Source organism: Podarcis melisellensis, assembly GCF_964234715.1.
Source record: "Podarcis melisellensis genome assembly, chromosome: 13".
Classification (NCBI taxonomy): domain Eukaryota; kingdom Metazoa; phylum Chordata; class Lepidosauria; order Squamata; family Lacertidae; genus Podarcis; species Podarcis melisellensis.
Genome location: NC_138545.1, coordinates 51,984,397 through 52,003,049, shown reverse-complemented (window position 1 = coordinate 52,003,049; position 18,653 = coordinate 51,984,397). Strand labels below are relative to the sequence as shown.

At 44.0% G+C, this 18,653-nt stretch overlaps 2 protein-coding genes across 2 annotated transcripts; one reads left to right on the top strand and one right to left on the bottom strand.

Annotated features, from left to right (window-relative positions):
- Positions 1–2,885: 2,885 nt before the first annotated feature.
- On the bottom strand, positions 2,886–5,895 carry ALG2 (ALG2 alpha-1,3/1,6-mannosyltransferase). The gene is made up of 2 exons (XM_081884274.1): positions 5,567–5,895; positions 2,886–3,808 (listed from the first exon to the last, which is right to left on the bottom strand). Exons 1-2 carry the CDS (start codon positions 5,891–5,893, stop codon positions 2,906–2,908), a joined length of 1,230 nt encoding a protein of 409 aa, XP_081740400.1. The 5' UTR covers positions 5,894–5,895; the 3' UTR covers positions 2,886–2,905.
- A 270-nt stretch (positions 5,896–6,165) lies between these two features.
- SEC61B (SEC61 translocon subunit beta) lies at positions 6,166–8,985 on the top strand. The gene is made up of 4 exons (XM_081884930.1): positions 6,166–6,312; positions 6,415–6,512; positions 7,325–7,426; positions 8,634–8,985. The coding sequence occupies exons 1-4, from the start codon at positions 6,310–6,312 to the stop codon at positions 8,719–8,721; spliced, it is 291 nt and encodes a 96-aa protein (XP_081741056.1). The 5' UTR covers positions 6,166–6,309; the 3' UTR covers positions 8,722–8,985.
- Positions 8,986–18,653: the final 9,668 nt, after the last annotated feature.

Below are 18,653 nucleotides of genomic sequence, written 5' to 3'. Positions count from 1 at the left end.
CCAACTTACACATTTTTGCCAATTTACTAGGAGTCAGATACCATCTATACATCATTTTCAAATAATTTTTTTCTATTTGCGTAACATGCTGTAAATTTCAAATCCACATTCTACAACCTTTCCCACTGTTTCCCATTCTAGAAGCATTTTAGACCTTATCTTTTGATCGTTACTTAACAGGTCTTTTTCTAATTCTCCACCCCCATTTTCCCATGCTTTATGCCAATTCACACTGGGCTGTTTTGAGGTTTTCATTTAAAATAATTTTTTAATTTTTCATTTCTGCAGAGGAGAAGAGCAACTGGAATTACCAAAGGTATGAGAATGTTTAGTTTAGCCTGAGAAGTTTGTAGAACCATGCCATGCAGAGTTGTTCATAAGAAAATATAGTTACATGCAAAAGCATGCAGATTTATGATTTCTTGAATGAGAGAGATGATTATATTTCACAAATATGTGACGCAAAAGTGGAAGAGGATTATTTAAAGAGTGTCACCACCCTGGTTGCACCACCCTAGTTGCACCTACAGACCTATAGCACACTGGAGGTATGTGGGCCTGCCAACAGAACATGAGTTGTGCTTTACTTCTGTATGCTCAACCATACTGGGACTTGCAAATAAATGCAAATATTGCAAAACACCATAAGCCTGTTGTGACGTCCTTCCAAAAGAAGGACCGCTCAGAGAAGTGAGAACATGCCACTATTCCTCTTCCACTGCTTACTGTTCTCAGGTATCTCGAAATTTTAAAGGGACCCCTGACCATTAGGTCCAGTCGTGGTCGACTCTAGGGTTGTGGCGCTCATCTCGCTTTATCGGCCAAGGGAGCCGGCGTACAGCTTCCGGGTCATGTGGCCAGCATGACCAAGCCGCTTCTGGCGAATCAGAGCAGCGCACGGAAACGCCATTTACCTTCCCACTGGAGTGGTACCTATTTATCTACTTGCACTTCGTGCTTTCGAACTGCTAGGTGGGCAGGAGCAGGGACCGAGCAACGGGAGCTCACCCAGCGGTCCTCATCTGAGGCCCTTCTTCAGGTACTCCTCACAACGTTTCCATTTGTAGCATGCTCTCCCTAGAGAGGCCTGCCTGGCACCCTCATTATATATCTTTAGGCTCCATATGAAAACATTCCTCTCCCAGGCCTTTGGCTAATTAAACAATCTTTGGCCTTTTAAACTGTGTGTGTTTGGAGGGGGAGATTGTTGTTTTGTTCGTTATCAGACTATGCATTTTTCTGTTTGTATATTGTAAACCACCCTGTGATCCTTAGATGGTATATAAATTTAAATAATAAATAATAAATGACAGTAACAATAAATGCTAGAAGGCAGTGGTTCCCAACAGGAGAGGGGTCAGTTGGCACCATTCACATAACAAAAACTACCAGAGATATAAAAAATGTCAAAACTAGGAGGTCCATGGCTTCACTTTTGAAAAACAGGAGGTCTGCAGTACTTAGCCAGTTGAGAGCCACTGCTGTAAATGGAAAGCTCCTTTTCACCTACAGCAGGGATTCTCAAATTGTCACCCATGAGCATTATTTAAGTGGCCTGTGGCGTGTTTGTGGGCTTGTGGTTGAAGGTTGCACCAGAGAAGCGGTTTAGTCCCACTGGCCACATGACCCGGAAAGCTGTCTGCGGACAAATGCCGGCTCCCTTGGCCTGAAGCGAGATGAACGCCACACCCCAAAGTTGCCATTGACTGGACGTAACCATCCCGGGTAATACATTCATTGTATTAATTTTAATTGCATTTTTATTGCTTCTTTTACTTCTTAAATTGTATCTTATCATATTAAAATTTGAATTTTATGGAATTTAGATTGTTATACAATAAATAAGAAATAAAAGCAGTATTATACAATTAAAAACCATACAGCATTTAGCAGTGCATTAACAATTTCTACAAGCAGGAAAAAACTTTTATGTGGTCTGCAAAAACCCTCAGCAATTTTTAAGTTGTCAGTGAAGAGGGAGGAATTGAATACTGACCTCCTGTATTTTCCCTTCTCCTAGGACAGCAGTTTTCAAATTTCCTAGATTGACATTTATTTGTCAATCGAATCCTATGCACTGCAGATTTGAGAGATGCAGCGTCAATTAACATAGGCCACTTACTAGGACTAGTGCATATCCAATTATTTTCCTGCAATGCATGTTCCAGAAGATCAGTAATGGCAGACAATGCATTCTCACATTGAGGAAAACCTCAGGTATTTTCTGGGAAGCTTTGTATTTTTTAGGAACAGAATGAAAACCACTGATGTGGGGTATCTGTAACTTCCATGATTGTGGAGGTAAAGTGATTTGGGATCATCTAGAGTTTTGAGGCAACACAATGGATAAAGCAATGTTTCATGATTAAGCTCCAGCTGTTGGAATAGGGGGTGACAAAATGAATTCTCTCCCTTATCAGATTGCCTATTGCTTTTACAAGTTTTTTTATGTTGTTTTGCGAGGAAATTGTATATACTGTAAATAGTTTTACAAATAAATGAAATGGAATGTGGCTTGGCTTGCTTATCTAAAACACTTGGAACCACTTCAGTAATCATAAGTGTCATGGGCACCTATTGATTCTTCCATGCAACAAATTCTTCCATGCAACAAACTATGTTACTTTCAAGACTGGCCTCTTGAAATAATGAATGATAGCATAAACAAGACTGGTTTTTTAAATCATCATTTTATTATTTTGCAGCACATAGTGCAAGACGAAGTATAAAAAATATCAAGAGACAAGTTCACCATCAAAGTGGTTTGTTATATGCCAGATTCAGTCTTAAGTGGTGGTCCAATAGAGTCAGAAGAATCACATTAATAATCTTTTGGGATGTTAGTCTATCGGTGTAATAGGAAACCCAGCATTAAAAAACAAATGTCACATTATGGAGCTTGATTTTATTGTGCTAAGCTATGAACGTATTGATACAGCTTTTCAGTGAATGCTTCCAGTGAAAACTTTTCTAGAACTCTAGTTCTCCCAGCAGCTCCCATTGTCTTCTTCAAAGCAGGGTCTTTCACGAATTTCTCCATGGCTTCTGAAAACTGGGTTGGAAGAGGATCACACAAGAAACCCGTCTTATTGTTTACAACTGATTCCAAAGGTCCCCCTGAATTTACTGCGATGACTGGGCATCTCATGTACATAGCTTCTAAAGGAACTATGCCAAAGTGTTCGTTGCTTGGTGTATACAGCACACACGTGCAGTTACTAAGAAGAGCTATCTTCTGCGCATCAGAGAAAGATCTTAAGAATGTGATCTGCTCATCAATGCGAAGCTTGGCAACAACTGCTTTCAGTTCTTCATAATAGTCCACGTTTTCTTGAACTGCCTCATCATAACCACCAGCCATAACCAAGTGAACATCCTTCCACTCCTGAGCATCAAGTTTACCCCGAAGGTCATGCAAAGCCTCTAATGCCAATACTAGATTCTTCTTCCTTTCATACCTATTGATGGAAAGAAACAAGAATCTCTTCCTGTTGGGAACTATGTTAGCTACATCTTCAGGAATAACAGTATCAAACACGTTGACATTCAAAGAAGGGTACAAGACATCTGGATTTATGTGAGATAAGGATTTGAAGGTTTCTTTGAAAACACCGGCTGTGAAAAAGCTGTTGACAAGAATACAGTCTGCCATGCCAGTAGTATACTCTTCCAACCAGTCCAGTGGAGCTCTGTAGATACGTTTAAGAAACGATTCCCTCTTGGTCAGAAGCTGATCAGGGAAGTGACAGTAAAACAAAATCTTCTTACGGACGCGGGCAAGACGGAGAAATGGAATGCATGCAGATACCTAGAAAAACAAAGAAATATGCCTAAGAAAGGAAACTGCTATACTGAATAACAGTGGCTCTTATGCTTGCCCAATTGTTACGTTTAGCTGTGTTTTATCTTGAACAACCGAAAGGAATGCTCTCTACACTAGATGTTTAATCAGCAGTGTCAGCATAATCCAGAATGTCTAGTGTCAAATGGTGTTACCAACCTGTGGCATAATGCATTTGCCCCTAGTATTCCTTTTCATCTCTTCTCAGAGGTCAGAAAATATGACTTTGCTGAAAATTGCAGCTGAAGGAAGCAGCTGGATTGCAAGAAGCCTGGCTCAGTGTGTGTGTGTAATGTTTTAGGTGCTTTCCTTCCCTTGTTTGGAAAAGGAGTGAATGAGATGATGGTGGCTAGGGACCCTTCAGGGTGTTCCTTCCGTCTTGGCTGGTGGGACAGCAAGATGCCCCATCTTTCTAGAACTTCTGTCTCTGGCTCCTTGACAGCTGTTTGCATGGTAGCAACCACAGATAGAGTAACACCTGATTATAAGCAGATTTCTCCCTCTTCACTTTCTTTGTTGCAAGCAGCATGCATGTGTTTTTTAAGCACACTTTCCTGTGAGAAGGTCCCATTACCATCAATGGGCACTTACTATTTATTAAATTTGTGTACCACCCTTCATCCAAAGATCCCAGGCCGGTTCATGACAGCAAATGCCAAAATGACAATGCAAAATACATAATAAAACAAAAACCAAGGCTTATACAGTGGCCCACTCATGAGGCAGGATCCACGGGGGCAGAAGATGTTCCTTTCCCTCTCATTCCTGATGCAGCGCTTTCCTCACTATTTCTTCCCTGGCCGGGGGAGGGCAGAAATTTTCTAATTCGCCTCAGAAAAATGATAGCTCAGTTGGTAGACCACAAGACTCTCAATCTCAAGGTTGTGGGTTTGAGCCCCAAGTCGGGCAAAAGATTCCTGCATTGCAGGAGGTTGTACTAGGCAGGAGTGGCCAACTCCTAAGAGACTGCAATCTACTCACAGAGTTAAAGACTCAGGTAGGTAGCCGTGTTGGTCTGACGCAGTCGAAATATATATAAAAATTGTCCAGTAGCACCTTAGAGACCAACTAAGTTTGTTCTTGGTTTAAGCTTTCGTGTGCATGCAGACTTCTTCAGATACACTGAAACATAAGAGTTAAAGACTGGCAGTATCTACCCCCCTTTTTTGGGTTCAGGGCAAAATTGTTTAGCTTTTTTTTAGAGGAGCCAAACTTGTTGAGCTTCTTTGGGGGGAGCCAGTGATCTACCACAGACGTCTGTGATCTACCGGAAGATCATGATCTACCTGTTGGATACACCTGTACTGGAGGACTCTTGTGGACCCTTCCAAATCTACAATCAGGGCCAGATTTAGGTCTTATGAGGCCCTAAGCTACTGAAGGTAATGGGGCCCTTTATATGTGATATTTGAGGGAGCAGGTGGGGCCCATTACTTACATCACAGGAGCCTACACAGCACAAAACACTGTTGCTGTACGTAGGTTTTATTTGTTTTTTTATCTTATATTTTGGAAATGTACATCCTGTCGCCCCCCCTTTAAATGTTTTGGGGGGCCCCAAGACAGTGGGGCCCTAAACTACAGCTTGTTTGGCTTATACGTAAGCCCGGCCCCGCCCACAACCCTGTGGTCCTCCGGAATGTCTCGGGCCGGCTCTTCTGAGTGGATGTCGGATCCAGGCACGGTGGGGCCGGGCCCCCCAAGGGGCATCTCGTCCGCCCTCACCTGGTCGCAGACGAAGACGTCGACCTCCTCCCCGCTGAGCAGCAGGAGGCTGAGGGCCAGGCAGGCCATGCGGAGGGCGGCGCAGAGCGCGTGGCCCCTGCCCAGGACGCTCCGGGGCAGCCAGCCGCCCGCCGTGCGCACGTCCAGCCCGCGCGCCTCCGAGAAGCAGCGCGCCGGGTCGTAGCGGGGCGTCCACACCTGCACGCGGCAGCCCCGCGACGCCAGCGCCACGGCCGCGTCCACCACCAGCCGCTCCGCGCCGCCCAGGCCCAGGTCCGGGTGCAGGAAGGCCACCGACGGGCCCCGCGCCTCACCGCCACCCGCCATGGCCGCCAAGCCGCCGGCCCTTCTGCGCACGCGCCGGACGAGCCAGGAGGGCCACGTCGGCCTCCGGCGGAGGGGTGGCCCCAGCGGCGCCTGACCCCCGTGTGGGTGCTGACTCTCGGCCGTCATCGCAGCGCCGGAGAATAGGCGGCTCCGCGGGGCAGAAAGGCGAGGAAGCCCGAGCTTGCTCGGCAGGGAGGTAGCGCTGCCCCCGCTGGTGCGGAAAAGGAAGGCGTTGGAGTCAGGCGCCGTGCTGGGCAGCCGCATGCTAGGGGTCCTTCTTCCTGAGGCGCTGGCGGCGAGGCCCCCTCTCCCGTCGCCTGAGGAGGAGGGAGAAGCCGCCGCCACGACGACGACGGAGGCGACACTTGCCGGCCGAGGGAGTTTGTGAGAAGCCGACGGAGCCGCCCTTCTTCGCCATGGTGAGAGCGGCGGAGAAGCGAGGGGAGGGATGAGGGGTGGGGGGGGGGGCTCCGCTGCCTCGGGGGCTCCTGACCGTGTCCGGCTCTTCTCTCTCCCCGCAGCCCGGTCCCAATCCCAGCGCCACCAACGTGGGCGCCTCCGGCCGCTCGCCCAGCAAAGCCGTCGCCTCGCGGGCCCCAGGATCCACCGTCAGGCAGAGGTAGGCCGGGAGGGCCGCCCGGAGCAGGAACGATGACGTGTCTTCACCATTATTATTATTATTATTATTATTATTATTATTATTATTATTATTATTATTATTATTATTATTGCTATTAGGGTTGTTGTAGGACTAATAACGGTCTTGTTTACTGAATTACTGTTTACTGAGTTAGCCGCTTTCCCTTCTTCGGGGGGACGGCAGCCAAACCCCCAATTCTGGTTCTAAATGCAGCATAAGGGGTCTCTATAGTATAGTGTAGTGTATTTTTAAATGAGTTTTTAGGGGTTTTTGAATGTTTTATGTAGTTTTTCAATTTCATTGTTCTGCATGGGACAATGACAATAAATATATCGTATCGTTAAGGGCATCAGGGGAACCCCCCCCCCCAGGCGCAACGGAAGCGCCCTGGAAGTTTGAGGCTTACCCCCAAATCTGCTTATTATTATTGTCATTAATATTATTAAATGTAGTGGTTGCTTTTCCCCTCAGCCTCACAAAACCCTCACTGGGGGGTGGGGGGCATTGTTTTGTATCTTGGGGGCTCTCTGCCATTGAACCCTTTCCCCATACACCCCCAACCCTACTTGTGGGATTACGGTAACACAGAGCAGAAACTTAGAAACAGTTCCCGTTTCTATCAAGTTTTTAAAAAACTTTTCAAACATGCATATATACAGCTGAAAGTATGATTGTGGTTATCAAGCAAATATTAGACAGCTAATTACAGTCACACGCAAGCCTCTTGTTGGGAGAGCCTGTCATATTTGGTTACTGTTGCTGCATTTCTGTTACTGGTTTTCCTTTTTTAGGAAAAGTGCTAGCTGTGGAACAAGGAGTGCAGGCCGTACAACTTCTGCAGGCACTGGAGGGATGTGGAGATTTTATACAGAGGATTCCCCTGGCCTCAAAGTGTAAGTGAAAATATTAAAATATAGCAGTTTTTTTAGAAAATCATTCTTGTGTTCTCTCCAATCTATAGCTTATTGTGAAGCAATTGGATGCATACTATCATTCTGTGTCGTTACATGGAGGAAGAACCATTTTTGTAGTTGACAAAATGTTGGTTTTGAATTTTTAAAAATCAGATTATCTTATGTGGTGTGCGTGCATATAAACATGTGTGCGCCCCTTAATTTACTAAGTCAAATAACGCTATGCTCTTGGGTATTTGATGTAGACTATACTTAGCAGGCCTGATTAGATATTATGCTGTTTAACTACCCATTGGAGTAACATGAAGCTTTTATGGTTCCCAAACCTTGTAGGTGAAATAATTACTTGAGGTTCAAGAATTCTCTTCCATTTGTAAATTTGCAGTTGCTTTTGGGCATGGCAATGGTTAATTAAGACTTAAAAGGCATTTTTCTTTTTCTGTTTGTTATTTGATCTTCTTCTGTTAATGCAAGTCTTTTAGTCAATAAATGCTACTTTTTAAATCCTTTATTAAAATTCCATTTGATAACTTTTTAATTGGGTTGGATATGGGTATCTCACGGTATCTTTAAATACTGTTTATGGTACACTAATGGTGTTAAGATGCTCATGAAATAGCACCAGTGTTTTCCTTGATTTCTGCTCCTCCAGAAGCTAAGTTGGATAGGGCCAAAACAATTCTATATTTAAAAACAGTCTTCTGTCCTTCTCTTTTGCAAACTACCAATCTCCTCATATTTGAATGGATCTTGAGACTTGATATGGTATATTTCTGCACAAGTTTTATTTAGTTGTTCTTGCACTAAGCTGGGATTTTACTTGGTGGAATTTGCAAACAGAGAACCAAACAAAGGTGATACAAATGGTTCTGTGTTCATCGTAGAGACCCTCCATTTAGTTAATCTTGTGTTGATAGATATATCCTTCATGACTTGGTCTAATCTCTTCTTGAAGTAATCTAAGCACAGCCACTACTGCATTTTGTGGTATTGAACTCTAAAAACATTATGATTTTTAAAAACATGGTTTGCTTGTTTAAAACTGCTTTTGTTAGCTTCCTTTGTATTGGATAGAAAGGTAGGGTAACCATTTTGTTAAATAGCATGTGATTATATAGTTTTAGCTAAAAGCTAATCTGTACCTGTTGTTGTGGATAATAAATACATCCCCTCCCTTTATTTTCAGTGGTCCTGTTCCAGTTCTCGTTATGAGTCTCCTCTTTATTGCATCTGTATTCATGTTGCACATCTGGGGCAAATACACTCGGTCATAGACTTCACTATATCCCACCTGCCAACTTGAAAACTACGATTTGGACCAAAAGTATGGCAGCTTTCAGAGTTTACTTGGAGTAAAGTCATTTGAGCTGTTTCTCTAGATAAATCTCTTGATTTTTTCCTTAATTGGTTTTGCTGTTGAATGGACTCTTAAACTTTCTCTTAAGAAGGGTTTTTGATTCCTTTCTGTCAAAGTTTATTGCTATTTCCTATGTATACTTTAAAGTGCAAATTATTTCATTAAAATTTGTCTACATAAATTAACTGCTTTTTTGGTCTTTCCCTCTAAATGTTATTTTGGTGGCAATTAAAGAACACACAAAAAGCCAGAAACATGTTTTCAAAGTTTCATATAATATATACATTTGAATGAATAAAGAAAAAAAGTGTGCTACAAGAAACTACATTGCAGCAGAAGACTTGGCAAAGGCCATCAAGAAAGATAAATTCATGAAACACCCGGGATGGCCTTATAGGCACATTTTACAAGAAATTGGTTGATGTTCCCACATCTGCTATGTCTTTTTAATCACCTTAAACTGTGGTCCAATTCCCCAGTCCTGGAAAGAGTACTGTGTTAGAGTTCTTTTAAAGCCTGGAAAGAATCCTGGATCCCTGGATTCCTTATAGACTGCTCTTGCTCATTGGCCAGGATGCCAAAATAATCTCTAGCAGCCTGGCTGATAGGTTAGCTCCTGTATGAGGAGCGCTGGTGAATTAAGACCAGACATGATTTGTGCAGAATCACCATGTAACAGATCTCATAAGGTACCTCTTTAGTAATTTACTGTGTTAAACAATCACCTCAAACGCCTTTAGAAGAATTAACATCGTAACACCTTTAAAAGAAAGTTACAAGAAGGAGATTCTGACTAAACAGCAGGAAGAGCTTTATGACAGACACTAAGAGCTGTTCAGCAGTGGGATGGTCTCCCTCGGAAGGTGGTTTTTAAACAGATTGGATGGCCATCTGCCAGGGATTCTTTAACTCTAATTCCTGCATTGCAAGGAGTTTGAGTAGATGACACTTTTAATGGACTGAAAATTCTGCACATGCATCTTGAACCTGTGCATCTTAACATGGAAAAATGCACTATTTCTTGCTTTGTATGTAGAAAACATGAAACAAGGGAGTGCAAGTCACATCAGCATCTTCTGTCAGCACTTGTTTGTAACTTCCAAAGCCAACCCGAGTAACACTGAGATATACACAAATTGTAGTGTGATCTGCCAATATTCAGAAAACTGAGCTGGGTAAATGATTGATCCAATAGCATATAAAAATATGCTTTGACTGTAATCTCAGTAATACTGATTTGTAAGACCAGTGTTTATATAGCTATTTAAAATATACAGTGGTACCTCGGGTTAAGTACTTAATTCGTTCCGGAGGTCCGTACTTAACCTGAAACTGTTCTTAACCTCAAGCACCACTTTAGCTAAGCACCTCCTGCTGCTGCCACGCCGCTGGAGCCCGATTTCTGTTCTTATCTTGAAGCAAAGTTCTTAACCTGAAGCACTATTTCTGGGTTAGCGGAGTGTGTAACCTGAAGCGTATGTAACCTGAAGCGTATGTAACCCGAGGTACCACTGCACCACCCTTAATAACAAATTACAGGGCTGTGTACAGCTCGAGGTACAAACACACCACAAATTATCCTCATATTGGAGATGAGGAGAAGAGGGTTGAGGAGGCTGAAGGTAGGTACTAGAAGTTCAGCTTCAGTGCTTAACACCAGGTGATAATCCTAAAATGAAAGTGTTTGGTATGCCAAGGCTGGGGAAGCTATGAAGTGCTCCTGAATGGCTTGTGGATTTCTAGACATTGGGTGTTCTTGGCTGTGGGGGGGCTGAAAGTTGTTATTTATTTAAATCGAGTCATGATTGTAAGGGTAAATGTCAAAATAAGATGGTGTGTCCTAAAAGTCAGAAATGGTAAAACATTTGGAATCTCAGATTTATTATTTTAAATATGTGATTTGTACACAATTGCGTGCAGTTTCTTAATGTTTTGGCTTGGCAGTAGTTTGTGATCAGCCCAGTTGGCTGGAAGACAGCTGGGGAGAAGAGATTTGTCACAATTCCCAACATGTTAATTGCTGTACTTTCCAATTACCTTAACAAAAATATGCAAATTTGGAGTGGCACATCAGTTAATAATAAGCTTCCAAAGTACCAAGTTCTTGCTTTCTGATCTTGGAAGCAGAAATTATATCAACTGGAAAAAGAGATTTCCTCACAGTTGGTTAAAAAAAAAATCAAATAACCCAACATGTTCCATGGGGAATTCCATGGGTTTTTTGTTATTTTAAAAAAGCAAAATTAGCCCGAATTGGTTGAGAGTGTTTTTTCACTAACAGCAAGTTGTTTTTTCCCCTGTGGAAACGGGGTTGGGGGCAAGTGAAAAGGTGCTGGAACTCCCCTTCCTCTGCTCAGAATTGCAACCAGTTCAGGTCCAGCCTTGGCTCTTTTGCTAAGAGCAGGAAATAAAAACAGAACTCTGTGAACTCACCAGGATCCTCAGACTCCAGCTCTTTGAGTTCCTCCCAATTCTCCTGACCTGGGCATCGATTCCAGGACACCTCCACAGGACTCCAGAATACAGCCTGAATTGCTTACATTTCATCTAATGCCTGCTAAAATAAAAATTAGGCACAATACGTAGGCTAATAACTGTTAAATCATATGTAATAGAATAATGGTATCATTCAAAAGGTAGAAATAAATCTATTAGAGTTCATATATACAATGTAACAGACTAGTGGCACTTTTAGTTTATGTCATTTTTAATATTCTAAATTCACGTTTGGAATTCCATGTTCAAAATTGAAATGGTAGATTTTTTTGTGCTTTGTGAATATTCTTAAATATAATTGCAACTCTCAGTGAGGAGCCTCCATCAACTGTTTAGTGTGAGCTTGGGCCTGACTTCCATTTTGCATACTAATTACTGGTACTAATTGCCAATAATCCCTCTTGCCAACTGAGCCCTCATAGCTGTTCCCTAGGTTTCTGGAGTTGGGAGCTGAGGGGTCAGGGCTGGGCATGCCCATGTATTGGAGTCATTCCTGTCCTTCCATTTCCAAATCAAACACTGAACTTGCCATGCTGCAGAGAGTTGGATGGAGCGACTTTCAGGTCCAACTTCTGACACTTCTGTGATTCCGACTAAGAGGCATCTCTTCACCAGCTGGCTGTCTCTTAGGGGGCCAATCTGTTGATCATGTGATTTCCAATTGTTTTCCCTTATGCAAAAGACAGATGTAGATTCACAGAGAGGAGAGAGAGAGAGAGTAAAAAATGGAAGAAAGATAGCCCTTTTTTTGGCTGCTTAGACTGCATGATTTAAATGCTAGCAGCCAAGCAAAGCTGTTACTTTTCTAGCCCAAGCACAAAGCCAGGAATAAAACAGTACCCCCAATTCCTTTCAGGGATTCCTCCTCTCCCTCCATCGTGTAAGTCAGCAAGCTAAATATTAGAATTAGAGTAACAAGGGTTATTCCATGCACTATACCAAATTCCCTCAATGGGCTTGCTCCCTGTCTTGTGTATGGTATGCTTAAAAGAGTTCCAGTCCTGTCTTTGCCGCTTGCATCCATTGCCCTCTGCAGTCAGTCGTAAAGCCTTTTCTACAAATCTGAGGGTCTTCTCACACATTGTCTTGAGGTATTCACCTAATAGGTAAAGGTACCCCTGCCCGTACGGACCAGTCTTGCCAGACTCTAGGGTTGTGTGCTCATCTCACTCCATAGGCCGGGAGCCAGCGCTGTCCGCAGACACTTCCGGGTCACGTGGCCAGCGTGACAAGCTGCATCTGGTGAGCCAGCGCAGCACACGGAAACGCCGTTTACCTTCCCGCTGGTAAGCGGTCCCTATTTATCTACTTGCACCCGGGGTGCTTTCGAACTGCTAGGTTGGCAGGCGCTGGGACCGAACGACGGGAGCGCACCCCGCTGCGGGGATTCGAACCGCCGACCATGCGATTGGCAAGTCCTAGGCACTGAGGTTTTACCCACAGTGCCACCCGCGTCCCAAGTCTATTCACCTAATATACTTGCCTTTAAAAAAACGTTTCCAACAGACACCAAAAACAGTACAGTGAAGTTGCCAATGGGCAGGAAGTTCCAGTGTATAGATGCTGCCACACGGAAGAAAGTATTACTCACAGGTTTGGAATGAATAATATGTGGCAGTTGTGGTGACATGTGGCGCTCTCTCTGTGCTCCATCTTCAGGAGAGGCTGAGAAAGTGTTAGGCTGCTGTCTGGAAATCGTGACCACAATAAACTGAGACTGAATGGAGGTGTTGTGGATGGGAAGAAACATATTCTAAGTTTTGGGAGGGGTTTATAGGTTGTATACTGATGTATCATTATATATACATGTATCAAAGTAGTTTACAGTGATAAAACCATACAATAAGACCATTAAAAAGTTTAAAATATACAGTGGTACCTCGGGTTAAGTACTTAATTCGTTCCGGAGGTCCGTTCTTAACCTGAAACTGTTCTTAACTTGAAGCACCACTTTAGCTAATGGGGCCTCCTGCTGCTGCCACGCTGCCGGAGCCCGATTTCTGTTCTTATCTTGAAGCAAAGTTCTTAACCTGAAGCACTATTTCTGGGTTAGCGGAGTGTGTAACCTGAAGCGTATGTAACCTGAAGCGTATGTAACCTGAGGTACCACTGTAATAGGATCATTTGTCAGTGGTCCTGAAAGTGCTCTATTGGCTGCCGGTGAGCTACTGGGCTCAACTCAAGGTTAGTACTAGAGGGTGGCTTGGGAGCCAAGCTCCTGAGGGAGTGCCTTCCCCACAAGAAACCCTCTCACATTCCTGCAGTTGTCAGAGGAGACCCTGTAGGTAATGCTGCAGCTGGACGCTGCCCAGGTGTGTCTCCCTCCTGATTAAGTTTCATGTTCATCAGATCAATTGGCTGCTGAGAGATACTGATCCTGGTAACCTTGAAACCACCAGCTGTGAATGCAGGCAGCATGTAGTTTGGCCTTAGGCAAAGGGACCCCTGACAGTGAAGTCCAGTCGCGAATGACTCTGGGGTTGCAGCGCTCATCTCGTTTTACAGGCCGAGAGAGCCGGCGTTTGTCCGCTTCACAGACAATTTTTCCAGGTCATAGGGCCAGCATGACTAAGCCGCTTCTGGCACAATGGAACACCGACAGCGCACAGAAACACTGTTTACCTTCCTGCCGGAGCGGTACCTGTTAATCTACTTGCACTTTTGGGCGTGCTTTTGAACTGCTAGGTTGGCAGGAGCTGGGAGCAAGCAATGGGAGCTCACTCCATCGTGCGAACCGCCAACCTTTTGATCGGCAAGCCCAAGGCTCAGTAGTTTAGACCCACGTCCTTTAGCTAGGCAACTAGGTCCCTTCACGGCCTAGGACCCTCGTACCTATGGGACCGCCTCTCCCGGTCTGCCCCATGGAGGACTTTAAGGTCCATAAATAGCAACACCCTAGAGGTCCTGGGCCCTAAGGAAGTTAGATTAGCCTCAACCAGAGCCAGGGCCTTCTCAACACTGACTCCAGCCTGGTGGAACGCTCTGTCTCATGAGACCAGGGCCCTGCGGGATCTGATTTCTTTCTGCAGGGCCTGTAAGACAGAGCTGTTCCGCTTAGCCTTTGGCTTGGAGTCAATTTGATTCCCTCCCCCTCTTTCTTTTTCCTTTCTCCTCCTGTGAAGAGGCTGCATCCTAATTTTTTAATGTTGTATTTTAATCTTTTTTAAATTGTATTTTAATCAACTTGTTTTTACTATTGGTTGTTAGCCGCCGTGAACCCGGTCTTGGCTGGGGAGGGCGGGGTATAATTAATTAATTAATATTATTATTATTAGCTCCACACAGATCTCACGACAACATTCCTGTTGATACCACTTGATACCATTTGATAAAGAGTTTTTCTAAAATATTGGTATTTCACTGGTAGGTCAAGATCTGTAACCAGATCATCATAACGTGACCGAAAATATTCATATGGCCAGTGCCAGAACCATACTTAGGCAGCAAGTGTAGAGAGTAGGAAGAATGAATGGACTGAAAAGGGGTGGGGGTAGGGAATCAGAGGGCAGGTTTATATAAGATAGATATTACATCTAAGATGAAATGCGGGTCCATTTTGTAGGTTGGGCTTGAAGGTGTTGCTGAGTCTGGAATAGTAGGTGGCCAGTAAGTCAGTGTAAATGAAGGAATGGAAAGCTGGTTTCATACTCAGGGCCACTCTGGAAGCATTTCACAAGCAGAAGCCCCACAGCTAATTTGCATGCTTTAGTTACATACGTAATTAAGAAGTACAGCAATTAGCGTGATGGGAAGTCTGACAAGTCCCTTTCACCAGCTGAGGCATCTAGCTGGCTAGGATAGCTGAAAACATCAGCGTTTGCCAGTTAAAGTTTTCTCCTAAAGCATGCTGAACCATGACGTTGAAGGACTTGAGCCACTCTCCCATTTTAAACCCATTCTTGTGATGAAGGCTGATCCCCAAAATCCCAGAAGAGGAGGATTCCTGCAATGGAACATATTTAAAAGCTGTAACTGGTTCCATGAGTACCAGATCTTCTTATACGGCTGAAATCCTTTCAGCGCTGCCTAGCACTAAGTAACTGGCACATTAACCAGTCCCAAACAGATTACAGATAACGATGAGATTCAGTCCAGCTTCTATTACCCTTTGAAGGCATAAATGTGCGCTTGAGAGTCATATGCATGTACAGAGTGATTATATACTTACTATTCCCTAAATTCCAGTTTATTGTTTGCATATGGTTTCAGATGAAAGTACCGTATTTTTTGCCCTATAGGACGCACTTTTTCCCCTCCAAAAATGAAGGGGAAATCTGGGCGCGTCCTATGGGGCGAATGCAGGCTTTCGCTGAAGCTTGGAGAGCGAGAGGGGTTGGTGCGCACCGACCCCTCTTGCTCTCCAGGCTTCAGCAAGCTATCAGCAAGCCTGGGGAGCCCGCGGGAGGTCCCGCAGGGCTCCCTTAGCAGCGGATAGTAGCCTGCTGCCGGGCGCACGGGGCGCCCTGAAGCAGAGCGCCTCGCCACCGGGCAGATATCCGCAGGGCTCTCTAGGCTGCGAATAGCAGCCTGCTTCCCGGAGCGCGGGGCGTGCTGAAAGCAGACCGCCCTGTGCTTTGGGAAGACATTGGGCAGCCCCACAAGCTAGGGGGACAACGGGGAGGTGCAGCGCCGCCATCCCGCTGTTTCCCAACCTGGTTTGGGGGGGGGAAATAAAGGAAATTTCCCCCGTTATTTTCCCCCCAAAAAACTAGGTGCGTCCTATGGGCCGGTGCGTCCTATGGCACAAAAAATACGGTCTAATGCATTCAAGCATGATTTGTGCCTTACAATTAATAAACAATTAACCTGGCTCTGCTGAGGTGCTGTTACGCTTTTGTGCACAAAATCTCCCTCTGAGCAGCAACCCTAAGAGCAGGCAATGGAAAGGGGGGGCTGCTTTGAGGAGGAAAATGGTGGAACCCTGAGGTGAGACTCTGGTTGCTCTTCTGCTCTTCTGCCCTGGGTGTAACTAAATCTCTTTCTTCGTTTTCCCCTGCCATTGTTTCCAGTGGGAGGAGAAATTAATTAATTAATTTGTATACCACCTGTTAAGTTGTGGGTGAACATATCAAACGACACAGCAATTCTTCAAACAGCTCTTATTTATTCAGAGGCCAGAACAGAACTGAGCTGAAGGGCTCAGTCGGCCTGCTAATATAGAGCTCTAGTACAACGTTACTGTAGCAACTTTCTAAAACTATCCAATCACTGAACGTCACTTTCGATCCTTTATTTGCATAACTATCTACAGTGTCCCCCTGCTGGCCCAGGTAGAGAACTTCAGTACATAGCACCACCCTTCATCCGAACATCTCAGGGCAGTTCACAGCATAAAAATACAAGATAACACAAAATACATAATTAAAACAAGGACCCAAATAAAAAGTGTGTTTAAATGATGATGATGATGAAGAAGAAGAAACTGAAAATGGGAAGGAAGACACAGTATTCCTCTGCCCTTATTTCTGCCCAGCTGGCTCAAGTGCTGATGAACCATCTCTGTGTTTTGCCTCACACACCAACCTAAGTGTCCATTGTGAAGAAATGTCAAGGCTGGTGGCTGGGAGGGAGGCAGGCAGGTTGAAGGAGAAACATGTGAGACCAAACAGATGACAGCTCTAGTGCACATTGACAGTGCTTTTAAAAACGCAGCCCCCAAAGGCAAATTTGGGTCAGTGATTCACGGGGGCCAAGCCCCTAGTAAGCCATGACAATTGGAATGCATGGGAAAAACTGATTCTTTTTAAGTCAACCAAATCTTGACAATCTACGGATGATGCTTCATGAGCTGCTGCAGAGTGGTCAACACAGAGGTTTCTCCCTTTTAGTGGCTTTAAATTCACTGCTTGCACAATGCAATGTGATGTGCATTAAACATACCACCAAAGAATGTGAGAAACGGTCACAGGCACTCCCCATCATCCATTCTAAGCAACGGTGCAGAAATAAGGCTGTAACTTGTGCTGTGGGAAAATCGGACTGGTACATGTATCTAATCATGCTCTGCCCCATGAACTTTCTTGCTAGCATTCTATATCTCCATTTGATCAATTTCCACTAGAAATTCCACTTTCTTAGGGTTTGACTTCTGCTGGCAGCTGTAACTTCATGCAAAGTGTTTGTCACAGAAGCCGCAGATAGCAACCACAAAGGGGAATGGAAACTATATGAAAAGATCAACTTCTCACATGCTCAGAGAACTCTCTCACCGGATACTCTTATTCTGGGTGATTAGCTCCACTTGATGCAAGACAACTTCCCTCCGTCAGCTTCACCATAAGAATGATTTTTCACCAAAGCCTTCCTTTATTGCCCTCTGAAAACCACCTCTGTGCCTAAGAGTGGTCAGATAAATTGCAGTGTGATATATATAATTATTTGGGGATTCCCCGAACACTTCTATATATATATAATAAATGCTAGTTCCGGGATTATTACAGCTTGGGTGTTTGCTGCAATAGGGGACAATGCTTTGCAAAGAACATATTACAATTGGCCTAAGAATGAGTGGTAGCTTTTTGTACACTTCTTTCAACATCACAAAAAGCCACGGACATTTTGATATTATGCAAATTATCTAAAGTCAATGATTTACTGAAAAGCAGATGAAAATATTTAATTGGCTTACAGGCATAAGATGTGGTAATATTACATTGAAGCATTTTTTTTTTTACAATCAATGGGAAACAACGGCATAGTTTTAATTGAACACCATTTTGTGGCATTTAAGCTAATGAGACATGCATGATACATTATCAGCGGTCAATTATAATTTTTTTAAAAATACTTTTTATATCTTACATGATCGTCTGTACCCTGTGATACGTTTGGCTTACGTGGGTTCCCAGTGTTTCTCCAGCTGACAGGTTGTGCTGCAGAACTGCAGCTGAAGGGATTCAAAACAGAATTGGAAACAAATGCCGCCTCTCATCTTGGAGCAGCTTAAAGCCACAAAGCAGTTGAGCCAAACTGTATGGATCCAAGAGGCACTCCCGTTTAAATGGCTTGTCAGATACAGATGAAATCTGTTTTTATATCTCTTTCACGCACATACCTTCCAATCTCTTTATTAAGTAGGTACCCTCCAAATTCAGCATCTGTCATTTGATGTCATCTGCAGATGGAGCAACCGTGTCCTGCACAGAGTACAGCTGTCCGTCTCTGGCACTCAGGTGATGAATTGTGCACTGCAAGCCAAGCTGTTTGGTGCTGCAGGTGGGCCCCATGTGAGTAAATGGGAATGATGTACCGTAGTTATTCATGGAGATACTGAAATCATTATCACAATGAGTTTATATAAATTAAATAATCTTCACATTCAATGAGCCTGTTTCTTGAGGTGTCTATACTGGA